The 27,635-nt window shown below is 40.6% G+C and overlaps 1 protein-coding gene across 9 annotated transcripts in view; it reads left to right on the top strand.

Moving 5' to 3' along the window:
- Positions 1–27,635, top strand: part of Cadps2 (calcium dependent secretion activator 2) — a 535,973-nt gene that overhangs the window by 229,663 nt on the left and 278,675 nt on the right. For all 9 annotated transcript variants that reach the window (XM_085683581.2, XM_048450971.3, XM_048450976.3 and 6 more), the window contains exons 4-6: positions 843–923; positions 8,534–8,770; positions 12,608–12,729. In XM_085683581.2, coding sequence (XP_085539707.2) covers positions 843–923; positions 8,534–8,770; positions 12,608–12,729 — 440 coding nt within the window. The remainder of the gene's footprint in view (positions 1–842; positions 924–8,533; positions 8,771–12,607; positions 12,730–27,635) is intronic.

Genomic DNA, 27,635 nt, shown 5'->3' with positions numbered 1-27,635 from the left:
GACCTGGAAGAGAGGAGAACGTGATAAAGAAATTTGATGATGAATCGTGTCAACCTCAAGGAAACAAGGATTTCTTGTTTTAGGATCATTGCAAACACATTCGGCACAGGGTTATTCCAGTAATTAGATTACCTACTGTCCCGCGCTACGGTCTCGCCAGGAAGAACGACGCGGGGCACTTAGGATACTTCTGCAGTAAAGCTTTAATGCCTCTTGAGAGGGAGAGCATCAGCTTCCAAAGCGGAGACCCAGAATGAGGGGAACCCAGCCCTTATAAAGGAAACAGTCCTCGCTTCTGACGTGTCACTCTTGAATCGGTCCACTGCCCATTATCCCAGATGATGCCTCGGGAGTAGGCAGGGACGCAGCGGTAGAGAGTTACAAAGCACGTGCGCTGGGATTAAAGGCGTGTGCTACATCACCTTGAACTCACAGAGATCTGCTTGTCTCTGCCTCCCAGGCATTGGGACCAAAGGCGTATACTACCACGCCTTGAGGTCACAGAGGTCAATCTGCCTCTGCCGCCCAGGCATCAGGACTAAAGGCGTGTGCCGCCACACCTTGGGGTCACAGAGGTCAATCTCTACCTTTGTTCCTAGAAGCAATGGAGAATGTGGTCCGGCCCTCCACAACCTACTAAAAGGAACTATTGGATCTTCCAAATTTAAAATTTATGACTAAAGCCCAATGAAAAGTATTATAATTGGGCTACAGTGGAACCATGCAGACTTCTGACTAGGTAGCTGAGGGAATTTACTGAGTATTTCTTAGTCATTTAGACTTTGTTTTTATGCCAGTGAGGTCCCATTTTAATACCCACGTGCATTTCTTTTCATTTTAAGCTGGATAATGCTGATGAGCAAGCAGCCCAGATCAGAAGAGAACTTGATGGCCGCCTGCAACTGGCGGACAAAATGGCAAAGGTATGTTTGTTATGCGGGGTAACATGCTGTACCACATATTTTCCCTTGTCTGAATGTCTGTCCGTCAAAAGCATGCTTGACCCAGACAGACATGCCCAACATGAGTTATGGTTTGTTCTTCTATATTAATAACTTCTTAATCCCAAATATCTGGATTCATATTTTCTAAATGGAGTATGCCACCTACCTGGAGTTTCCATGCTTATTATGTGAGTTGTCCAAATTCAATGTTAACTTCTGTAGTAATTTAAAAGAATCTGATTTTTTTGTCTAACTGCTTACAAGATCTGAGAAAAAGTTTTAATATTGCACCAGAAAAAATATATATATATTCAGGGAGAAAGGTTTCCTTATAACATCATAGGCCAAAATTCCAAGCACAGTGTTTGGCAAATAGTGGTGCCAACTTGATGGAGTGATTGACTGTCTAAAGTATAATTTGAGATTTATAGTACAGAATATGACAGATGAAATGTGTTTTCTTTAATAATCCTAGAGATTTTTTACTTGCATAATCACGGTTTCTGAGAACAGAAATATACTTAAAACAAAAGCTTAGTTCCTTTTTAATAATTTGAATATTTAGAGAGATGCATCTTAACCATCAAAACTATTCTTTGGTATGAATTAGCAGGATATTAAAACTATCCTTCGGTGTGAATTGGTAGATTGATTTAGTTCAATGACTTAAGACTTCTTTTTCCTTCTGCTGAACAAAAACTAAGTAGTTGGTAAATAGAATGCCCTTCTCCTCCTCCTTTATCCTCTCTCTCTCTCTCTCTCTCTCTCTCTCTCTCTCCCTCTCTTTTTTCCCTCCTTCCCTCCCTCCTTCCCTCTGTCCTGTGTGGCCCTTCCTGCCTCCCTCCTTCCCTCTCTCTCCTCTCTCTGTTCCTTCCCTTCTCTCTATCTTTTCCTTTCTTTATCTTTCTCCTCTCTCCCATGTTCTCCCTCTTTCCCCCCACCTCTCTCTTATCTAACATGTATATCAACATTCATAAGCATTTACTACTGAATGAGTATATGTCTATCCACCTAAGCCAAGACAGTGAATTTCTCCAGCACTGAAAATTTGTTTCATATTCTGATTCCAAAGTTACATTGTGTGCTTCTGCCAAGAAAAAAATATATTTGTGATTATATGATATTTTCAGAGTGCTAATACTTTGCCTGTCTAAATTTAATGCTAGAGAACAGATTGAGATATTGCACAGAAAAAAGAGAAAGACAAACAGAAATTGGGTAATTGAGTTGGTGGTAGGTTGTGTGAAACAAGGCAGATTTCTGGAGGGAGACTCTCCAGATGACCTACCATGTGGGATGCTGTGACTGAGAGGCTGAATATGCATACGGAGAGCAGGGTTGAAGAGACTTGCCTTCCTGCTGGCCTCTGGAAATTGACAGAAGCACTGAACCATTCCAGAATGTGCACTGTGCAATTCACAGCACAGAAATCCAGCAATTGAAAGCTCCTGGAAACTGTAGAGATGAAGCAGTCTTACATGAAATTCTAGCCTCTTTGATCCCGCCTAGTAGGCTCGTTGCCTTTCTTATAGGTCAAAGGCTAGGAAAGAATCCAGAGACATGTCTAGATGTACTTTACTGCTGCCTCGTTATGAACGGGACTTGTTACTACAGAGGCCTGGATATATGTGATTGTTTTCCAATACAGTTTGAATGAGGTTCTGGATGGTTATAGATATAAAGGAAAGTCTCAAATGTATTCTCAAGTTCATGTCTACAGAGAATGCATTTTACATGGCCTGGCCTGAGTCACGCGACTGGATCAGCAATGAGCAAGAAGGCTTTCCCTTTGAGACAGCCCATTGGTCTCAATAGAGATGTTACTAATTGGGGAAAATAGTGAGAAATAAGTGAAACATGGGATTAGAACTGTGAAATGCTTCAAAACCACAAAACACTTCTGTAGAAATTCCAGTGTAGCATATAGAACAAGTTTCACTGTTCTCCATGTCGAATACGCCACGTGGAAGCTCTCAGCCTAGTTTGGCACCACAGTGCCCTTGTGGATTGATGCCTCTTTCATTGCCCCATGAGCCACAAGGACAGGTGATAGTATGGGTTGCATAGATGATGCTGAGGTTTTGGAAGGTTACTCACTTTGCCCATACCACAAAGCTACTGCATAAACAGATTAGGTCGCTGGCCTTGCCCTGGCCTCCAGGGGCTGGTTACTGTCTACATTTGTGAATTTCTTAGTCTGATAAGTGTAGACCCCTTCCATACTTCATAAAGCAGTATAAACCATATAATAACAGTAAAATCACAGAACAGATATTGTGTCGAGTAATAGGGATATCCATTTTTATTATTTTAGCCAAGGAAGAAGTTAGGGAATGTTAACAAGGCTAGGAAAACCTGGAGCTAAGTCCATGTGTTCCTTTTAGATATGCAGCAGTATGCAGATTATTTAATTTTTTCATAATATTTGCTGGGCATCCACTACTATGCAAGCACTATCCTGAGTGCTTAAGATAGAGCCAGACAAATATAATTGCCTTGGACTAAAACAAGACAGAAACAATCCTACATGCCAAATACAGCTCATATTTTGTTTGGAAAGGCCCATGAGAAGTGATAAGATGCTGTATTACTAAACTATGGAAGGTTATTGCTACTATCAAGGAAATAGATCCATGAGGTTGGTTATGCAGAAAGGAAGATGAATGGTCAGGTGACCAGGCTAGGCCAGCTCTGGGCAGCACCATTTTTTCTGTTACTCAAGCCAAAAGAAAGAAAAAAAAGCAAAACAAAACAACAACAACAACAAAATACTTGGCATCATAATTGATTTCTTTCATTTTCTCATGCCTCATGCAAAACTTGTTATGAAACCCTTTTACTTCTAATTATGTTTTCAGACACAATCTCCCTACAGCCAAGGGTAAATAACCTCAGAGAGTAACCTGACCCCTCTGCCTCAGCTTCTTGGGTGCTGAGATTATAGACACAAGCCACCACACTTTCTGCTTGCTTCTACTTGTGAAATAGTTCCACCTGACAGTTGTTACCATTTTTCCTCTTCTATTTGGGTTCATTCATCTCTGCTTTACATCAAAGCATTTGTTCTGTCCCTTCAACTGGTCTTACACCCTCCACCCCTCACCAGCAACAGGACAGCCAGTGAGTCTCTGCAAAAGCCTTTGAAGGTGCTATGCCCATGAGTGTGAATCGTTGTTCCATACTCTACTGACCTTAAATACCTGAGTTCTGAATCTGGATCAGTTCATTTCATCTATCATGACCTTTTCTTTCTTGCTTCAAGGTTTTTGTCCAGACCCCATGTCCTTCTCACAAACGTCATTTTTGGACACTCGGACTTCTTCCCTGTATTAAGTAGGCTTTCTACAGAGACAGAACCCACAGGAAGTTAGATAGATGGATAAGAAGAAATGTTATTCTTTCCCTGCGTCTGTCTATATATCTATCTATATGGCTTGGAAACTCAGGAGGCAGTGGGGCCTTATGTCTTCAGCTGCAGAGCAGGCCTATGGAAGGAAGATTCAAGCAGGGCTTCTGGGTTGAGCAGAATCGCTGCTCTTCAGGACAAATTAGTCTCTTTTCTTAACAGTCTTTAAAAGCTTTCTGAATGAGGCACACCCATACAGTCATTGCATCCCTTTAACTGGGAAGTTGTGAATAAACATTTAGTCACCTCACACAGGGAATTGGTGTCACACTAAAAGAAATACTCCACTCAAGTCCAGCTTAGTGAACCAGTGAGTGTTTTTTTTTTTTTTTGGTTGTTGTTTGTTTTGTTTTGTTTTTACTTTCATAGGAGCATGGGTAAAATGTTACTGACAGGAACATGATTGCCTACATGTATGTGCGTATAGTATGTATGTATACTGTGTGCATGCCTAGATGCCCGTGGAGACCAGAAGAGGGCGCTAGATCCAGCAGAACTGCAGTTTAGGACAGTTGTAAGATGCCACACGGGTGCTGGGACTCGAACCTCTGTCCTCTGCAGGAGCAGAAAGTACCGTTGCTCTCCCAGGCATCTCTGCAGCCCAGCGAATGTCTTCTGAATGGTGGAATCTTTCTTTACCTACACATTATCATCAGAAAGCCAGGGCAGGACTGAATTCCTGACATATCTGTGAGACTCTTGACTTCCCCCATGCAGGAGCCTACTTAAATAAGAAGGAAGAGAGACTTTCAGTGTGGCTGAGATAACTGAAACTTGCTCACATTTGCAAATACTTCCATTGCTTTGGTACTAAGTCTACATTCATTAGTTCAAATGATACTGTAATAGTAAAATTAATACAGATTAGTTGGGAACAGAAGTACTCCTGATTTGAAATTCTTCAGCTTTTAGCATATTTTTGGATGTGTAAGTAGTCTCAGCAGTAGGACCTTTGTCTCAAAAAGTCTATTACCCTGATATTTCATCCCTTAATTGAATAGGCTGAAGGTGACTTTGTACAGTAGTTTACTTGGTACTGCTAAGTTTTGACTCTATTTATCACACATTAGGTATGTGGCATCAAAGTGCTCAAAAAGTTTCAGATTTTGGAGCATTTCATATTTTTGGATTAAAGGAACCCCATCTGAGCAGTTATGAAAGACAAAGAAAAAGTTTATCATCTTAGGGAGACTCACCAATGGGCCTGACAAGAAAGACAGGAGAAAAGTACAGAGAACATGAGGCAATGAGCAACAATAATAGAGACCTTTGCAGAAGACGAACGTTCATGTTATAATATGTATCACCATATCAGATAGGGCCAAATGTTATAACATGTATCACCATATGTGATGGGCCAAATGTTATAACGTGTATCACCATACCAGATGGGACCAACTGTTATAACATGTGTCATCATATCAGATGGGGCCAAATTAGAATTTCATTGATGGTGAAAACTCACAGTTAAACAACTTGAAAATACTGTCTAGTCCCATTCACTTAAATGATATTTAACTTGTGTCCTGATCTATGATCGCCACTTTTGTTTACGAGAGTCAACAAAAGCAGGGTTAAATGAAGTTGGCGGAATATTTCCGATCAATACCAAATCTTTAAAAGAAGGTTTATGAGGATTTTTTCCACAAAATAAGTAAAAATGTAATATAGTCAATTTCCCACAAAACTGAAATAATAAATTGATTTTCGTGATGCCAATCAGTTTCCTATTTGACAGATAATGGTGAAGTGTTTTTAGCAATACTTAAATACAAATAGGTTTTTGGCATGTGCTAACACTAGGTTTCCTAAAGCAACACCTTAGACATTTGAAAAATAAATGATGTATTTGAGCTTTCAAATATGTCTCAAGTTTTCTTTTTCCTTTTTTTTTCTTTTTTGCTCCTCTGTGAACATAGAATTTTAAAAGGCAAAATTATGAAATTCATACAATTAGAAAATGAAAACGTAGTATTTTATTCAATGCATTATCAGTGGGCAAGCAGTGGATGAGTAAAAAAAAAAAAAATCCAAAGAGAATCTGAGAAAAAAGGTTTCTGGGTTAACTTTCGTGAATTTGTTATAAAGTGGTTAATTTAAAATGCAGAATTATATTGTAGCCATGGGCTATTTTAAATAGGAGACAAACATTTACATCTTTTCCAGACAAAATCACAGAAGCTAACTCGTAGTTTCTCTGGAAGGATTAATCGCTGGTAAACTGGAAGTGTAACGCAGTACCTGGCCCCCTGGTGGTTAAAGATGAGCATTACCCTTTTATCTCCAAACAGATCTGGTACCAAATCCTTCTGCTCATTTCTGACCTTCACATGATTCTTCCCTGTCCCCGACAAAGCTTTTAAAGCTTGTCCAAAAATATATAACTGGGGCTGGAGAGATGGCTTAATGTTCAAGAGCACATGTTACTCTCAAGAGAAGACATGGATTCAGTTTCTAGCAGACCACTTACAAAATCATCCCTAACTCCAGTTCTAGGCGGAACCTAGCGCCCTCTATTGACATCTGCAGGTATCAGATAGACTCAAATACACAAAATTAATTAAATCGTAAAAAAATACATAGCTGTGGTTTAATTTCTTTTTCCTTTTTTTGCTTTCGTTGAAAAAACATTGAATCACCTTGATTATTTTCTGAGAAAACTAAGAAATTGTCCTGCTGGATATGCAAAATTTCGATTTAGTGATGAGGCATCCAACTTAAGGATCTTGAGGAAAATTAATTATTAATGCAGAAATGTGATGTTTGTAAAAATATATATTTTAATATTGATTGTATGTAAATGATTTTAAGAGAAGTATCTGAAGGTTAAATTGGAGGAGAGCACGCAGGCAGCTGGGCTCCTAGGTTGATTCCTGACCTGATGCTAGACGCCCTAGTCCTTGCAGTTAACAACCCGGTGATAGTGAGTCTGGTGCATTCGTTAGGAGCATGCTGGAGGCATCTAGCTGCTGTGAGGGGGTTGTTAAAGATGAGATTCTCAGTGATACAAATGGAAACAACAATAAAGGCTGAGATTTTCTGGAACGTTCAAAAATCATTTGAAATAGGACCTTATGAAGCCTTCACCCTCAAGCCTTTAGTTCACACTAAGAGTGACGGAACTCTGGACCTAATGTAATAGATGCATCCCCTTGATATTGCAGAAGAGAGTCAAGTGCCAAGTTAGCAAGGGGTAAAGATGAAAAACATGTTCTGTTTTGCTGTTTTATGAAATATAAGTATAAAATATGAAATATAAATATAAATTTTGAAATATAAATTGTCCCCTTCTCAGAGAACAACTTAGCTCTAAATGTGTTTTGGATGTTATGTTTTAGATTTCAATTTATTTATTTTGTGAGTATGAGCGCTTTACCTGCAGGTTTGCCTGTGGAGGTCAATAGAGGCCAGTTGGAGCCCCGGGAACTGAAGTTCCAGATGGGTGCCAGGTACCATGGGTGCTGGGAACCAAACCCAGGTCTGCTGAAGAAACAAGTGCTCTCTTCTGTTTGAGGCATGTTTCCAGCCCCCAGGATGTCCCTTTTAATTGAGGATATGTTATCTCTTTTTCACTTAACAGATTTCTATCATAAATTCGCCTTTGGCTTTGAACTCAATTTTTTTTTCTAAACCTTAATGAAAGACTGACTTACAACCATAAGGAATCTGCATGTTTGTGCAATGTGAACATTTCCAGTTCTAGAATTATATCCGTAATATTTGCACTAAGGGGGGGCTTAGTGTGAGTACTCGTGTGCATGTACGGTGAGAATGGTACTAGGAAGATGATGTTCCTCTGATTGGCAGAGCAGCGTATCCTGAATGTTTCCTTGCACACAACTTACTTACTCCAAGTCCTTCAAAGATGGCGCTCACTAAGATGTCTTTATACACTAAGCTGTTTCACCATTTGTTTTCAACTGTGCACCTCTTATTATAATGAGCACTATGAATGAATATATACAATGTTATTCATTCCATACCACAATGGTTCTCCATAGAATATACAATGTACTTTTAGATATTGTCAAGACTGTCAAAACCTGGGGCTTTTAAACCCCCAGATGCACTCCGTGGAAAGTGTCATAGAACCGCACAGGTGAGGCATTGCATCATGTAGTCTCTTCTGGTATACCTGTAATGGGACTGCCCTAATATTATTTTCTTTTTAACTGTTTTTAAGGAAAGAAGATTCCCCAGATTTATCTCAAAAGAAATGGAGAATATGTACATAGAAGAGTTGCGGGCCTCCGTGAATTTGCTCATGGCCAATTTAGAAAGTCTTCCTGTTTCAAAAGGTGGCCCAGAATTTAAATTACAAAAGTTAAAGCGTTCCCAGAATTCTGCCTTTTTGGACCTGGGAGATGAGAACGAGATCCAGCTGTCCAAGTCTGACGTGGTGCTGTCTTTCACCTTAGAGGTGAGTGGCTTTGCCTCCCCCTTCCCACACACACATGGGCTGTGCTGAAATGTCTTTGACTTTCCTGGTAAGGTTTAGAATTTAAAGCAGGGTAGTGTGTTTAGGAAATATTAAAGCGGTCCTCGTTGTCTGAACCGATAGGTTCTATATCCAGATGAATTCAAGTTGTTTTCAATGTAGCACCCATGTTAGAATGAATGAAACAGCCAAGGGTATGTGTCCTTTAAGCCAGTGTAAGTACAGTGACAAAGCATCAAATACACAGGGGTTCAAATAGAATTTAACATACAAGTGACTCTGTCTAATCTGGCTTTTGATTAACTTGGGTTTTAGTTTATTTCTCCTGTGGGGTTAGCTTTCTGGACCTTAATCAAGCACAGAGCTGTAAAGCACAGTGTTAGGAGCTGTAGTAATGAAAAGATTCTTTTTCAGGAATTCTACTTGTGTTATAGAGATCGGACAGAACATGAACAAATAGCCCAGGTTTAGAAATGTGTCTGCAAAGCTTCCGAATTATACCCATTTTCTACTAATCCAGAGAAACTACTGATGCCAGGCTACTCACTCCTGTCTCTCAAGAGAGTGTGTTAATCTGTGTCAGTGTCTAGTCTAGACTTGGGGAATGTATCTGTGGATTTACACACCCATTCCCACGAAAGTCCTTGGAAAAAGACCTTATGTAAAGTAAATGATGATAAAAGGCTGTGTTATCACAGAGTCAGGTCACCATTTAGCTTTTATTTCAGTTTTTTCACCTCATGATATTGTTCTGTGTACAAAATGTCAGCAGTGTGAAACCTAAATTTATAGTTTCTGAAATGGTGTGTGTGTGTGTGTGTGTGTGTGTGCATATTTGTGCTTACACTCGTGGGCCCATGCAAAAGCCAGAGGTTAACATCAGAGTGTCTTCCTCAATCATTTACCTTCTTACCTTTTGAGATTGGGTCTCTCACCGGAAGCCCTGGATTCTCCATTTCAGCCTCCCTGGCTAACCAATGAGCCCTCATGAGCTGCTGTCTCTAATGCAATCCCATCCCAGCACACAGTGCTAGGGCTATAGGCGTTGCTGCCACACATGCGTGCTGGGGATCTGAACTCAGGTCCTCATGATTGTAGAGCATGTTCCTTACTCACTGAGCCATCTGCCCAGCCTTTCTCCCAAAGCTTTCGCTGGAGTGTTATAGCTTTTCCTTGGACTGTGATTCTCGCTTTGTGTTACTCCCCATGCCACTGTTGGTGTTTGCTGACTGGCCACGATGAGGACATCCCATCTTGGGATTTTACATTCTTCCAGGATGTTCAACTTTCTAAGTGGTAGCAGGAAAAAAAAAAATGAACAACAAATGTCTGCCTTTGTTCATTTTTCCTTTACTTAACGGACTTAAGGATGTGACAGCTGCCTATCTTCCTTTACTTCCAGGATTGCTTTGTAGGTAAATGTGTTAAATCTGGTGTCAGAGTGAAAATATGTGACTGTCTTATAACTCAGCTCATCCTGGGTTTACCTACTGGGTTTGCCAAATTGCTTTGCCTCCAGGTGTTTTTTTTTTCTGTATCTACAGCTTGAGTGTTTAATTTGGAACTACATAGTGGATTATACTTTGAATTTTCTCATCATCTCCTACCATAGATATTTGACTGACAGAAAAAGAAATGCTACCGTTTTTAATTTTTTTTCCTCCTAAATCATGTAATTGCAGTGTAATTTCATTCTCATAAGACTTTGCATTTTAAATTTATGGGAAGAAAATATAGAGAAAATAATTATAATGATATCTAATTTTGCATCTTAATAAATATTCAGAAGTAAAAATACAGTTCTGAACATTTCCCCTTTATTGTTTAAAAGGCTTCAAAGATTATCAGTAACTTAGAGTAACTTAGGAGTTCTTTTTCCCTTTCAAAGTCAAGATTGGGCTTATCTGGTGATGCCATGTGACTGAATTGTTATTCTGTGTTTTATTACTAATATATTAGATTGAGCTATTGAGGTAGCAATGTAATCACTAAAGAAAAGAATGCAAGCTGAAACTTCCTTTTGTGAGGTCTGAGAAACTTGCGTATTTATAAAATTGTTTTGACAGTCTTTATTGTCGTATCTGTCTAAGGCAGATATTTTGTGCCCACAGAGGAATACAAATCTGTCTTCTGTGCCCACAGCGTTTCAGGGATGAGTTATGTGACCAGCATCCCAATAAAACCATGCTAAGCAAGGACGGTTAGAATACCTGAGGGATGAGTGGCTAACCTTCCAACAGCCAGGCCCTTTAGGCAAAACACTAACATAACAGTTTTTAGGCTTCAAACAGGTCCAGTATGGAATGTATCTTTTTGTTGTTGTTGTTGTTGTTTTGTTTGTTTGTTTGTTTGTTTCGTGACTGGGTTTCTCTGTGTAACTTTGGTGCCTGTTCTGGAACTAGTAGACCAGGCTGGCCTCAAACTCACTGACTCAGAGATCTGTCTGGTTCTGCCTCCAAAGTGCTGGGAGTAGAATGCATCTAAACTAAGATGGGAGTCCAGGATTCAGGAAGTAAAATACAGACTTGCAAAGCTTTGCTCATACGCCCTTCCCTTGAGTGAATGGCTCCTGCCCCCTTTTCCTAACCGTTCGTGTTGCTTACAGAGCTCCCTTTTGGCACAGCCGCACCGCCAGGTTGTGGCTCAGTGGCTTATTATCTCCATTAGAATCTGACTTCTGCTATAGACCTGTTGGCTGTAGAAAAGACAGCCAACCCACTTTTTGTTTACTGGTGTGTGGGAAACACCTAACCAGTGCCCGCACAAAGCATTTAGAAGGAAGGGTAAAGGAGAACACACAGAACAAGCCATGTAAAGGTACATCAAAATCAAGCAAAATAAGAAAAGCACATGGTTGATAGTCTAGGAGTCCGTTAACTACACAAGGGTTGATCTGGTTAATTTCACATTGAACTTTTACATGACCAGTAGGCTAGCAGCCCTTGTGCCTGCCTGTGGGTCTCCTGATACATGATCACATCCCACCATTCTGCTGAGCTGCTTGCTTGTCATGGAGCCTTATTGTTCACACAGCTGCGGTACACATGCCCATTTCCTTTTATGGCAGGACAGCCTTGTCTATTTCTTCTCATTGCATTAGCCACAGAGAGACCGAGGAGAGACAATGCAGCGTACAGTACAGCTCAGTTTTATTTTCTGTGCTATCATGATTAGATTTTGTCGAGAATCAACTGAAACAGCTACACTTCCATTAGCTGATGGTCTGTGACTATTGGCTCTGTCTCACTAATGTTTGGGGCTTGTTTTGTCCCCCTCTTTGGAAATTAGACCTATAGGGTTGTATTTTTTTTTATTTATACGTACCAGACATACTAGTGATAACACTAGATTAAAGCCCAATTGTTCTTTCTACTTCCAACTGTAAATCCTGCTAGTCCTTTTAATGTGTTACTTATTCTTTGCAAGCTTCATACCATGTGTATAAAGTATTTTGATCATATGTGTGTCATATATATGTCTCTCTCACACACACACACACATACACATACACACACACACACACACACACACACACACACACATACACACACACACACACATTCCACACAGTCCAAAGTTAGTGTGACCTAAATGGGCATGAGTTGCAGCCACCCTCTGTACCACAGTCAATATGCCACGTTACACCTCTAAAGGAAACTGGCTTCCCCCTTCCCAGAAGCCATCAATTGCCGTAGATCCTCAGCTAAGAGTAGGAATGGAGTCTTGTGAGATCCTTACCCAACTGTCCATCCTGATACTTCTCTGTGTTACTTACCAGTATCCACTTTGCATATTAATTTTAAATTGTTTTATCTTTAGATTGTCATAATGGAAGTGCAAGGTTTGAAGTCAGTTGCTCCTAATCGAATTGTCTACTGTACAATGGAAGTGGAAGGTGGAGAAAAACTCCAGACGGACCAGGCTGAAGCTTCAAGGCCACAGTAAGCTCACAGAAAAAAAAAAGACATTTTATTTCATCCAAATAAATATATCTTCTACAGTATTTTACCTAGGAACTGAAACCATTTGGCTAGCTTTGTGTCAACTGTATAGAATCACTATGCACGTTTCTTTTTTTACATTACATATTTTTAATTAAAACATAATTATATCATTCTCCCTTCCCTTTCCCCCCTCCAAATCCTCCATGTCTCCTCTCTTCCGCTCTTTCCATGTCCCCACCACCACTACCTCTCAAACTGATAGAGATGTGAAGCTGATTACTGTGCAACAGAACATTTGTTTCTGGTACAGGGGTTATTTGGGAAACTGTGTCGATTCCTGAGATTGTGCTATGGTAGCTTCCCCCTTTCTATAGTTCTATAGTGTAGATGTCCTGCACCGAGGCTTGGAACGATCCGTTCAGTAAGCCATAAAGGAATAATACCACACAAAAATCAGAAATGATGCAACTGTCTTGTGCTGACTTACCATGATTCAAACTTTGAAAATGATTAATGAAGCTGAAAAGATATTGTCTTTACCTGATTTACCTTTGGGAAGCTTCACCATCTCTAATAGAAATTGCTTCTCTGGGCTAGGTGATGCGTGGGGAATGCATGGATCTCCCTGGGAAGGGGGAATAGTAAAGATCCTCCAAGAGGCCTAGGGACCAATAGGGATGGGAACTTGAGGGATTGGGATGCGTGGAAATGGAAAGTACTAAACGAGATGACTGGAAGGGGAAGGCATTTCAGGGTCAGGTAGAAACCCGATGCAAGGGAAACTCCCTTGAATCTACAAAGATGATTCCAGCTAAGACTCCTAGCAATAGTATGTAACTTGAACTGGCCATCTCCTGTAATCAGATTGATAGCTACCCCAATTGTGATCAGAGAACCTTCATTCAGTTACTGATGGAAACAGTTGCAGGGACCCACACCCAGACATTAGGCTGAACTCTGGGAACTCTGCTGAAAAGAAGGAGAAAGGATTGTAGCAGTCAGAGGGGTCAAGGACATCACAAGAAAACCCACAGAAACAGCTAACCTGGATCATAGGAACTCAGAGTCTGAACCAGCAACCAGGGAGCCTGCATGAAAACAACCTAGGTCCTGTACATATATGTGACAGTTATGTAGCTTGGTCTATTTGGGGACACAGTGGAGGCAGGGGGTGTCTCTAATGCTTTGTCTGACTCTTGGGAACCTATTTCTCATATTAGATTGCCTTTCCCTGCCTAAACACAAGGGGAGATGCTTAGTCTTAGAGTAACTTAATGTGCCATGCTTTGTTGGACCCTTGGGAGGCCTGCCCCTTTCTAAACAGAAACAGAGGGGGAGTGGGTTGGGGGGTCGAGGAAGTGGCAAATGGGAGGAAAGGAGGAAAGGGAAACTGTCATAATGTGAAATAAATAAATTAATCTTTCTAAAAAAAGAAAAGAAAGAAGCATCCAAAAATGCCTCTCTGGCCTGAGGGAGTCAAATGTTCATTGGAACCTTGTTTTTAAAACTTATCTGTTTTCTTTCTTGCATTCTGACAATGTACACATTGATCATTCAGGAAAGTTCTGTAGTAATCCTGGCCATCACTGGCTAGACACTGAAGATGAAATGAGTAAACATCACATTGATTTCAAGTGGGAACTTGGGCAAGATCCAGAGGGCTAAGTGTTATAATCAGAGGTAGCAAACAGTGTCTTGTGGTGTCTTGAAGCAGCAGTTCCTTTTCCCTGGGACCCAATCCACTGCTCCTCCATTTCATATATGTAAACAATTAAATACAGTTCTAGGTCCTAGCATGTTCTCTTACCGACTCATTATTGTTACTGCTTGACTTGTTGGGTGTGGAGTATGGGAAACCTACAGAAAGTAGTTGGTAAAATTTATGCCACTATTGTTCTGATAACTATAAATTGCCAGTCTGATCATTATTGTAGCACTCAAGATTCATAATTAAGAAATGACTCTTCTCTCACATCAAGCTATATAACACATACATACCTCCTGGCACAATGAAGCTGACCAATAGGAAGGAAGTATCCAGGTATCAACTGCATTGCTCTATGGCACTGGTTCTCAACCTTCCTAATGCTGCAACCCTTTAATACAGTTCCTCATGTTGTGGTGACCCCCCCAAACTTAAAATTATTTTTGATCCTACTTTATACCTGTAGTCTTGTTGCTGTTACAAATTGTAGTGTAAATATCTGATATGTAGGGTATCTGGTTTGTGACCCCAAAATGGGTTGTGATCTGCAGATTAGGAACTGCGGCTCTATGACCTGTGGTCACAGTACGTGATATCTACAGCAATAGGGTGTTACCATAGTGTTCTAGAAGAAACCAAGAGAAATGCCACTAGCCTGTATTGCTTTGGAAGTCTCTGGGACCAAGACTGATATCCTAAGCCTGGCAGTGGTCTTTATCTCATGACCTGGTGGCCAGAGGAATCATCATTCTCGCCCCTTCTCTCACCTCCCATGGAGGATAACTCCAATTAAACTTTTTTAATACATAATTTTAGAAATCTGTAGCATGAGGGGCCGGCTTGTTGGGGTTTCTGTCCCACCCGGTACCCCACAGCACGGAAGCCCCAAAGAAGATTACACACAGGACTCCATAAGATTATAAACTGATTGGCCCATTAGGTCAGGCTTCTTATTAGTCCTTGTAACTTATATTAATCCATTATCATTATCTATGTTAGTCACACGGCTCAGTACCTTTCTCAGTGTGACAGCTCACATGTTGCTTTTCAGTGATCTGGGCAGGAATGGCAGAGGGAGCTTCTGTCCCGCCCAGTACCCCACAATTGGCAACCCCCCCAAAAAAATCACACAGAGGACTCCATAAGATTATAAACTGATTGGCCCTTTAGCTCAGGCTTCTTGTTAACTCTTATATCTTATATTAACACATTATTCTGATCTATGTTAGCCACGTGGCTTGGTACCTTTTTCAGCTGTCAGCTCACATGTTGCCTCTTCGGTGGTCTGGGCAGGAATGGCGAAGGGAGCTTCCTGCTTCCCAGAATATTCCTGTTCTTATCACCCGCCTCTACTTCCTGTCTGGTTCACCCACCTATACTTCCTGCCTGGCCAGTCAGCGTTTTATTAAAATATATGATTGACAGAATACAGACAATTCTCCCGCATCAGAAATCTTATAAATTAACTTTTTCTATATGATTTTGTTCTTTTTTAAATTTATTTAATTGTATTGTTTGTCTTCACAGTATCTTTACGTGCCAAGTTTGGGTTTGGTTTACATTCTTATTAATTCGTGCAGTTAAGACTGTCAATTTATGCATTATTTTAGCACTGTTTGTGTTTATCTCTATAGTGTGCCTTCAGCTTCATTCACTATGGTGCCTTTGGTCAGTAAAAATGGCAGAAGCTTCTTAGGAACAGGAAATGAAAGCCCCAGGTGTCCCCCATTCCCCCCAATTGGTGATATAACTGAAGTCTAGTCAACACAGAAGAATCAAAACCACACTAGTACCAGTTGAATTCTTCAGCTCTTTTGTGGCACTTAACATTTGTTTATTTAAACTTCTCTACTACTCTGTGAGGGTCAACTGGCCTAAGAGTTCTCATTGGCATGCCTTGTTTATATAATCTTTTTAAGCAATTTTTTATTTGGTTGTAATATGTGTGTTATAAGTGTATTGTTTCACAAGTTAAATGACAGGACCTAAAATTTTCAATTACATCAATACTGTATCTTAAAAGATAGTTTGAAAAGATTTGCCACACCCACTTTTAGTCTGTTCTTGCCTCTACTCATAGTTCCAGGAAAGAACACAACAGGGCAGAAGATAAAAGAATGGAATCATGAAATGTTTATTCTGTATAGTTGGCTTTTATTTAGTTAGCATAGCTTCTACAAAATCTTATATTCAGCTTATTTACATATTTCTTTAACACTAAAATTTTTCACAAAATAAAAGGTTTTATTAGTTACCCATTAAATCTCTAAGATATAGTATAGTTATAAAATATTCTCATCGGAAATTTATTAATGAATATTTTAGTCAATTAAAATTCTTTATTGTTGCAGAGAAAGTATTACAGTAGCAGTAATGTAGTACTCCTTTAGACTGTTCTTCACAAAAAAAAAAACACCTAACCTTTCTGATTTGCTGCGAATACTGAGTGACTTTTAAAATGAATAAAAGTTTTGAATGTATAGCCGTTTCCTGGGGGCAGATAGTCTTGAACATACCGCCTGAGTGCTAACCAACTACAGCTTCCCGGTGCGGTCGCTTTAATCCCAAACTCGTCTTGCACAACAGGAAAGAGATTCATCTCTTCCATCATCATTCTGAATTATGCCTCAGACACGTTTTCTAAATTTTTTATTGCTTCAACAGTTTGTGCTTTGTTGGAGATAAATTCGTCCTTCTGTCTAATACTAATTAAGGTGCCTTATTTAGTCCATATTTCCAATAAACATAATCAAGAGTTTTAGCCATTGACTATTTCATTCCTGTAGTTCAGAATTCTTGCCAGTAATTAGGCAGAAATAGCAAGGAAGTTTGGTTATTACTCAGAATATGAAACTTGAAGTCCAATGAAAATAATATTGACAGATAAGTTTAAAGGATTGGTGAAGGTATAATCTATTTCGGTAAAGTATTTCCTTTATGTCAATGTTTTGATATATGGAAGGGAAGACAAGAATGGTAAGAAACTATTTTGCCAAGGCAAGTTTTACCCAGGAATGAGACATAAGAATGTTTTTGATACAGTGTTGTAGCATTTAACCATTTTCCCTTATCTCCTTCATCTGAGGTTTTCCCCAGACCATGAAAGCACCTAAAGAAAATGGAGGGATTGTAAGTAATGACAAGTGAGGACAGGATTTGTTATGCTCATATAGTGGACACAGATTTCCTGATGTGTCTGTGTACCTTGTAAGACCTATTCCGTCTGGTGCCAATCATCCCTTGAGGGCATGCACACCCTCAGGAGCTTATGATCTCACTGGCAGGATCTAGATAAGTCTTGGTTCTCTGTAAATAAAGGCAATGAAATTATTTCAACTAAACACAAAAAATCTAACCTCATAAATTTTAAATGTATAATTTAGTATAATAATAAAGAATACATTATTAATCAGAACAATGAATTAAATATTGGTACATTGATTTGTTAAGACAAAACAATCAAATAGATAGAGGTTAAACACTTGAAATTTCAGTATTAGGAAAGTTGAGGCAGAAGGATAGCAATTTTGAAGCCAGAGAGGGATATCTCAAGACCTTCAGAACCCAACCCCTAGTAAGCAACAGCACATTGCTACCACAGCCTCTGTATCTTTTTCGTCCTATGGTGCTATACGATTAGACTACTGATTCTCTGCTTCCCATATCCTTAGAGGAGTGAGATAAATTGATGTCACATCATTATAGAAATCTATTTATGATTGCTAGGCAGAATGATGAGAAGTATAGTTTACTTCTGTTTGACATTTATGTAAACTTAATGCTGGTGACACAGAGCAAAGTGGACCCGAAGGAGGCAGACACAAGCCCAAAACAGGCATTAAATGCATTGAGAATATATTTGTAAGTAAAGAAAATTAATCTGGGGATTTCATAATTGAAGACATGATCTAATGTGAACTTTGACTAGTTAATGTTCCAGACTGTAGTCAAAGACAAAACCCAAGTTACAGTGGAGAACAACAGTGACATTTGGAGACCAGCATCTCTTTAGAGTTACTTACGTTTCTGCATTAGGTGTACAGCTTGCCTCTTTTACAGCTATCTCTTGAAGTTGTTACTGTTTCATTTCATTTGGGCAACCCTTCATTATATCAACTACTAAGTGTGAGAAGGCATGAGTGGGTAGGTCATGGCTTGTCAACAGTTGTTACCCAGCTGTCCCTTGAGATTAGGAATCTCCTTCAGAAGGCATCTTCACAGATAGCATGTCTTTCTTCGCCTCTTTCAAAGGTGTCTGTAGCTGTATCAGAATTTTCATGCCAGTTCAAGTTAAAATCCACTCATTTTCCCTTTCTCTCTCTCTCTCTCTCTCTCTCTCTCTCTCTCTCTCTCTCTCTCTCCCCCCCCCCCTCCCTCTCCCCTCTCCCTCCCTCTCCCTCTCCCTTCCCCTCCCCCTCCCCCTCCCCCTCCCCCTCCCTCTCTCTCTCTCTCTCTCTCTCTCTCTCTCTCTCTCTCTCTCTTCCTTCCAATCTAACCAGAAGCTTGCAATAGGGAAAAGATAATATAATTTGGTCTTCTCATTCTATCCTTTAAGGAGCAAAAAAGAAAGAGGAGAGGGAAGAGAAAGGGGGAACATTAGAGAACATTAGAAGAGATTGCCTTCCTGCTTGCTTGCTTGCTTAATTCACACATTCTAAGCTATCCTTGTACTCACTGTGTAGCCCAGACTGAGACGGAACTTCTTGTCTGTCGTCCTGCCTCCACCTCCTAAGTGCTGAAGTTACAGGCTTGCTCCTCCACACTCAGCTTATGTGGTGCTGGGGACTTCTATGGTGTAGGTCAGAGTTGTATCAACTGAGCGGCACCCCACCCTCATTCTGCTTCCTTTTCCTGTTTATCCACTCGTTCCGCAAGGTTTTATTGGGGTTTGGTTCGAAAAGAAACAGGGAAACGACTTTCTTTGTATATGCTCTTCAGATTTGCCCCTTGGATTTCAGCACGCATGGTTCCTATGATCCTGTGGCAATACAGGCCTTGGTCATCCATCACAGACCCCAGCTACAGCAGACCCAGGACACAGACCCAGGCATGGCCCTTTGCAGCAGCTTGGGCCCCAATGTCAAGAGTCACCATGGCCCCAGTGACAGCACAGACCACCCAGGTCAGTGCCATCTTGGTGGCAGTGAGGTCCTTGGACACCAACATGGTCTCAGGAAGCTGACCAGACCCTGGGTATCCACACAGTCCTCGGTAATAACAGGAGTCATAGACATGGCTGCTGCAGGGTAGAGCAGATCTTTGATGCTCTTCTGTTTCTTCACCTAGGTCTTCTGCTGTTGTTAGATCTCTCAGAGAATGATGCAGTACAGGGCTGTCCTCATCACTGCCCCACTGGGCTAGTGAACTAAATATATAATTCATGTACTCTGTTTATGTTTAAACTTCCTTTACATAGCAGAGGGACAAGAGATGGGAGACTCCCTGAAGACAAGGTCTGTATATGATACCACTGGGTCCTGCCCTGGCACTGGCACAGTAAGAGATGTCGCAGGTGCTCCAGTATCTGCAGACAAGCATTTGTAGAGCCAGAGGAGCAGGGAACTTCCTGTGAGACTGTGCCTCCTAGGAATGATAAAAGCTACACCCATAAAGTCTCACCAGTATGACTGCCTAAATATGAAATGAAGAAGTACAACGCCAATAGAAGGGCTGAAGTAGCCAGGAGAATGTTCAGCTCATAAACCCCACCCAGTCACCACCAAGAACTGTAGCAAACTTAGGAAAGCTGAGAGCTGGAGAAATAGTCTTCCCCAGAGAAGAGCACACCCATTGAGTTGTCCAGTGCCAAGTGGTCAGCCCTGAAACCATGTGTACACGTCTACCAGTTGGTCCCTGTCTTCTTTCCTACCCCAGATTCCTATATTTCTAGATATTCCATAGAAAACATTCTCTTCAAAAGATCAGTTCTTTTCTTGTGAGCGTTCAATTAGGCTGGAGTTACATAATCACTTTCGTACATTTGCCTCTCTGGCTGAGACAGTATTTTCTAAACTGAGCTTTGAGGCCTCCTGGATAAACAAGACAGTTTGCTTCCCAGGAATAATTCAGCCCAAGGCTGCTGGTGTTAGCAGAACTAACAAATGACTTCTCTGGCTCCACGAGAACTCCTTCCTACCCCTTTCCTGTCTAGGAAAGGGCCTGTTACCTGCAAAGCCCGTCTTCCTCCTCCTTTCACAATTATTCTTTGCCTGTTTTCCAAGAGAAAGCTATCCCTCTCAGGCAACTCCTTCCTTCTGTGTTGATTCTTCCCCAGAATGGAAGGCCCTCCAGGGCAGTACTCAAAAGGGAAATATTACTGTTGATTTTGAGAAAGCGATTGGCGTATGAGTCAATCAATCCTTTTGCAAATTAGATGTCTTCCACTACTTTGTTTTCAATCGAGCTGATGGATTTATTCAAGCCTTTACCTGCTAAATAATTGAAAGCTAGATTTTGTCTGTTAATCACTGCATGCCTTGGAGACATTTAAATAGAAAGTAAGCAAATGGATGGGAATCATTATCGTAATAGTCCCATACACTCATTTTCTTAGCTCTTATAACAGAAAAATGAAAACCTGGATTGAAATCCAGGCTGAACCCTGACTCACTGTAGCATTAAACACTGGGGACCCATGGACACAGCTGTTCAGGAAGCAAAGCATAGGCTGCCTCTTTGAGTTGTACATTTAAGAAATTAATTTACACTTTATCACTTACACTGAAGTCCTCAAGTACTCCTAATCCTAAGAATAACTAAATTCAGGTGTTTTACGAAAGGGCCATTCTAGTTAGAGCAAATAATCATTTTCTCAGACAAAAATTGAATATAGATAAAATAGATCCCCATCAAAGCTTGCTCACTCATTAATATACATTATGATCAAGTTCTAAGTCTCTTGAGAAGTAAAATCAAAGAAGCAGTTCCAGAAAAGGGGGATACTATGTGTCCTGATAATCACTGTACTGGCCCATTTTAAGTGGAAGGTGCGGCAGACACAGTGCTGTGAGCATTAGATAGCATAGATGTTCTTAAAGGGAACATCTTGGTTTTTATGTTAAATGCCAGTGTTTAAAATACACCACAAATCATCACCCTTTGCAACTGTTCAGATTGACAGCAAAATTTCTAAATGTCTACCTACAAATGTGTGAAGAGGTTATGTCGCTTTGCAGATTTGAAGGCGGCTTGTCTTAGAGCTGCCGGATCCTGGAGTCAGAAGCAAGCCTTCAGGTCAGGAGACTTGTAGCTGTGATGCACATGAAAAATCACACAGAGTCAGAGAGTTGTCTTCACTCTCAGCACAATTCCACAGCCCCAGGAAGCTGCCTGGACTCCTCTAGTGCAGGGGTACTGATCAGAACAATCTGCGGGCCATGAAAAAATATACCTAGTGTTACACAAAAAAGTAGTGCTTAGAGCACCCCAGGCAGAAAAGTACAGTTCTTACCACCTTTGCCGGCGTCCTCTGAAGAATCCAGGAATGCAGAAAGTGAAGAGGAAGCATAAAAGCCATTTGAAGAAATCGTGTTGAATACCATTTTTGTGGTTTGTTAAATAAGTATATGATTTGAAGAGATGTCAAAGGCTGTAATTATGAAAGTATAAATACAATGGGATAACAGTTAAGAAAGTAAGTAATCTTTAAAATAATTCACACAAACACGCACAAGAAAAGTCAGGCAGTGGTAGTACATTTCTTTAGTTCCAGCACTTGGAAGACAAAGGCAGGTCGATCTCTTTGAGTTCAAGGTCTGCAAAGTGAGTTCTAAGACGAAAAACCCTGATTTAAAAAAAAAGGGGGGGGGAATTCAGTTGTCAATGGTGGTAATTTGCAGTGTGTGTTTCCACCATGTCCTCAGTGGTACACGCATAATTGTGTAATGAATCTTACAGCTGGTTTAGTTTGGTCTCTTGTCATCAATGCTATTGCGTCTCCAGAACTTGATCATCTTCTATCTGAGCATTTTGCATCTTTTAATGTCCCTTAGTTAGCCCTGCCCCTTGTCCTCCATGCTCCATCCCGAAACTGCTTTTGGCCACCAGTGTTGACTCTTAGTTGCTTTTGCTCTTTTGTACATTTTTTCCATGTACAGGAAACCATACAGCAAGAGAATTGTCTCGTGATCTCGAGATACTGATTTCAGGGTTATTGTGGTGGATGTATATCAGAATAACATGGGCCTCAGATGAATCAGGAAATATACCAGAGTGTACATCCTAGCATTGACTCCGATTTGCTGTGGTATCATAGATACTTAAGGCTCTTTGAGTCTGTTTTGAGACAGTGGTACCTGTTGGAAGGAATGTTTTGTAGATCAATATACAAGTGTAGCAATTCTCAGTTCCACTCCTCTGCCTTTACCTCTGCATGTGTTCTTGCTCTTTTTTCTGTTAACCTGTGTTTGATTTGTTCCATGGTGTTTTCTTCCACTCAGGTGTTCATGTTTCTGCTATCTTTAAACTTTCCTTCTGGCATCCTGGACTTTAAGATTTCTGGGGGAGGAGGATGAACTAACCTTGAGGAACTACTGAGTGCTCTTGAGAGCATCAAGAATTATTTTAGGACGTAAAATGTGCTTTTGTTTTTTGAGTCCTGTCTGGGATTTTTGGCTTGTATACTTGTATTGTTATCTGCTATTTATTCAGCAAGCACCTTTCATTTTTTTTTAAGATCTGAGAGTTAATTTCCATCAAGTGGATGTGGTTTTCAGCATGAATAATGCCACTGTGTCAGTCATGATGGGAAAACATCCTTTGGTTGTCATGTATTCGCTATCAACACTAGTTCTGTTTCTCAGTTGATGTCATAGAAGATTTATATCTGTTCTGGTAAGATTCAGCTGTCAAAAGATCTCCAGTGCTCTGCTGTAAATGTTGGCAGAAATCTTGCAGCCGTATCTCCCATCTTGGCGTTGTGTTAATATATTATGTCCAGGGTACTCAACTGTTGCATATTTTGGAGCTGTGGACTTGAAATGCAGCTGGGGACTGACCCAGGGGACATAGATCAGCAGAAGAAAGACTGGACTGATAGCAAATGCAACTTTGTATTATTGGGATCCTTTGAGACTCAAGAAAATCTAAAGAAGTTTGTAGAACCCCTTGGAATCTTCCTACCCCTTTTCCTGATGCAAAGATGTACCAGAGATGCAATAATGTTTAAAGGAAAGAGATTCATTGAGCTCAATTTTTGGAGGCTCGACGTTCAAACAGCATGATTTTAGTTCTGAGGCCCCTTTCCCATAAGTGCATTATACATTGGTGTATACCATCATGGCAGAATCACCTGTGAGATGGAGAGGTCACCTGATGAAGCAGGAAGTCAGAGAAGGACTGAGGAAGGACCAAGTTTGCTTCTTTGTAACCAACCACTAGTGTAGTTTACCCAGGATCTCTTCAGAGTGGCACCACTGCCTTCATCTTGATGACTTCCACTACACAGAGGACCACGCTTAACACTAACCCCTGAAGCAGCTGGAGACTGGGGGTAGTCCATTTTCACATCAAAGGTAGCTGCTCACAGTCTACTCATGGTGAGGAGACACAGGACATTATTTAAATAATTCATGGAATTCAAATAGCACTGGTGAGCTGTGGAGTCAAGGGAGACAGGATCCTAAAATGCTATGTTTTCTCATTCAGCTGTACTTGAACTTGAGTGTGCAACCTTTCCCTAGGCCCTCTCCAGTTTCAAGCTCTGATCAATGCTTTAAGACCTATTGACTTCAAAGAGGCTGTTCTAAGAACACACTCTTATGTTTTGGATTTTTTTACTTTGCATATGTCTATGTGTATAGGGGCATATATGTAGATAGACATGCTTGTTGTGTGTCTGTAGAAGTCAGATGTCCTTCCTCAGGAACCATCCTTTTTGTTGTTGTTGTTATGTTTTTGATTTTGTTTTTGTTTTTTTGAGACAGAATCTCTCACTGTGCTGGAGTTCACCAAGTAGGTTAAGTTGTTTTGGCCAGTAAGTTCTGGAGTTCTGGAGATCAGCCAGTCTCTGCCTCCTCAGAACTGAGATTCTACCTGCACCACCATGCCCAGCTTTGTGTGTGTGTGTGTGTGTGTGTGTGTGTGTGTGTGTGTGTGTGTGTGTGTGAGTTGGTTCTCAGGATCAGGCACAGATCTTCATGATTACAAGACAAGTACCTTATCAACTGAGACCTATCCCCATTCCTAGAATACTCCTTTTTATTAAGAATTGTCTTTAAACAGAGACCCACATTGGAACACAGGACTTAACTCCCTTGGTCCAAATGAGAAGCAGAAGGAGGGAGAGCGTGAGCAAGGGAATCAGGATCAGAGGGAACCTTCACCCGACTATAGATGGAGATAGAGACGGAGACCCACATTGGAGAACTGGACTGAGCCCCCAAGGTCCAAATGAGGAGCAGAAGGAGGGAAAACATGAACAAGGAAGTCAGGACCGCGAGGCGTGCGTTCACCCACTGATACAAAAGGACTGATCTAATGAGAGCTCACCAAGGCCAGCTGGACTGGGACTGAACGAGCATGTGATCAAACCGGATTCTCTGAATGTGGCTGACATGGGGGCTGTCTGAGAAGCCACTGATAATGGCACTGGGACTTGTTTCGTCTGCATGTACTGGCTTTTTGGGATCCTAGTCTGTTTGGATGCTCACCTTCCTAGACCTGGAGGGAGGGGGAGGAACTTGAACTTCCCACAGGGCAGGAAACCCTAACTGCTCTTAGGACTGGAGAGAAAGTGGGGGGACTGGGAGGGTAGGGGGAGGAGGGGAGGAAGTGGAAATTTTTATATATTAATAATAATAATAATAAAAAGAATTGTCTTTAATACTTAGCATTTTACCTTTCAGTTTTTATATTCAGTCTAGAGACATGTGTGACTTTATAGAAAATTTGTGTTTTAATGCCCATATATGCATACATATACACTTTATATAGTGTTTTACATTTAGTATATTATATGGCATATAATTATAGTGTTTGTGATAAAGTTAAAGGGCTGAAGAAATGACCAGCACTTAAGAGAGCATACCATTCTCGCAGAAGACCCCAGCTTGTTTTCTAGCTCGCTCATCAGGCAGCCCCATAGCCTTGGAACTCCATCTTCAGGCCTCTGCAGGTACTGCAGTCACATGTACATACCCCCCACAAAACACACACATACACATAATTTAAAACAAACACGAATCTTTGCAAATGAAGCTTAATTTTACATGTTTGCTCTCTACTGTTTATCTCATTCATCCAAATGGGTAATTGACATTTGAAAAATCTAGACTTACTTTTCTTGCCCTTACTTTGATCATAATTCAGATCTGTGCATTGTCTAATTATATGCAGAAACATTCAGCTCAAACCACCTTAATGACACCTTTGCCTTGCTGAAGAATTTTTGCAAATATATGTTTCATTATTTTTTCCTTGTATTTTCTATGTTATTTTTGACATCTGTCACTGAATAAAGTTAAATGAAAGTCGTTTTTTTTTTTAAGTCAGTGTGTTAAAAATAACCACAAAATTTATTTGGAATTTTGATGTCTAATTTCTTGAGTCCATTACATATTTTGGAAATCAGTCCTCTTTCCGATGTGGGGTTGGTGAAGGTCTTTTCCCATTCAGTAGGCTGCCTTTTTGTCTTATTGACTGTGTCCTTTACTTTACAGAAGCTTCTCAGTTTCAGGAGGTTCCCTTTATTTATTGTTGCTCTCAGTGTTTGTGCTACTGGGGTTATATTTAGGAAGTGGTCTACTATGCCCATGCATTGAAGACTACTTTCCACTTTCTCTTCCATAAAGTTCAGTGTGGTTGGATTTATATTGAGGTCTTTAATCCATTTGGACTTGAGTTTTGTGCATGGGGATAGATATGGATCTATTTTTATTCTTCTACATGTTAACATCCAGTTATGCCAGCACCATTTGTTGAAGATACTTTCTTTCTTCTGTTGTATATTTTTAGCTTCTTTGTCAAAAATTCACACTTAAGATTAAGTGTGGATTACGATCAGGGTCTTTGATTTGATTCCATTAGTCCACCTGTCTGTTTTTATGCCAGTACCAAGCTGTTTTCATTACTGTAGCTTTATAACAGAGCTTAATGTCAGGGATGGTGATGCCTCCCAAAGTTCCTTTATTGTACAAGATTATTTTGGCTATCTCAGGTTTTTTTTGTTTATCCATTTGAAGTTGAGTATTGTTCTTTCAAGGTCTGTGAATTATTGTGTTGGGAGTTGATGGGGTTTGCATTGAATCTACCATCTTAGATTGCTTTTGGTAAGATTGCCATTTTTATTATGTTGATCCTACCTTTTCAAGCATGGGAGATCTTTCGATTTTCTGTACTCACTCATAAGCAAATGAGCCCATAGTTTATGATCCTAGAGAAGCTAAGTAACAAGGTGAACCCTAAGAAAAATATACATAGATCCACCTGGAAAGGGGAAACAGACAAGATCTCCTGACAAAATTGGAAGCATGGGGGTAGGGGGAGTAGGGAGGACAGAAGGGGAAGACAAGGGGAGAAAGGGAGGGATAGGAGTACTTGAAGGAACTGGATAGTTGAGGAAGGAATTGACTGAGGGAGCCATTATGAGGCTAGCAAGAATCCTGGTACTAGAGAAATTCCTAGGAGTCCACAAGGATGACCCCAGCTAAGACCATAAGCAGCAGAGGAGAGGATGCCCAAATTGGCCTTGCCCTGTAGTTAAAATGATGAATATCTTAAATATCACCATAAAACCTTCATTCAGCAACTGATGGAAACAGAGGCAGAGACCTGCATCAGAGCACTGGACTGTGCTCCCAAAGTCCAGTTGAAGAGTGGGGGCGTTAAAATATGAGCAAAATGCTCAAGACCGTGATGGGGACACTCACTAAACAGTTTACCTGAGTTAATGGAAGCTCACCAACTCCATCCTGACTGGGAAGGAAACAGCATAGGTACAAACTAGTTCCTCTGAATGTAGGTGACAGTTGTATGGCTTGGACATACTGTGGGGCCACTGGCAGTGGCACCTGGATTCATCCCTACTGCTTGTACTGACTGTTTTGGAACCTGTTCTCTTTTGATGGATACCTTGCTCAGCCTAGATGTAGTAGGGAGGGCCTTGGACCTTCCCCAAATCAATGTGTCTTATCCTCTATGAGGAGTGGATGGCGAGTAAAGTGAGAGGGTTAGGTGGAGGGAAGGGGAAGAGGGGAGGGAG

Source organism: Myodes glareolus, chromosome 25 (assembly GCF_982192425.1).
Source record: "Myodes glareolus chromosome 25, mMyoGla1.1, whole genome shotgun sequence".
Taxonomy (NCBI): Eukaryota; Metazoa; Chordata; class Mammalia; order Rodentia; family Cricetidae; genus Myodes; species Myodes glareolus.
The sequence above is the reverse complement of the archived record's forward strand: the minus strand, read 5'-3'. Positions and strand labels throughout refer to the sequence as shown.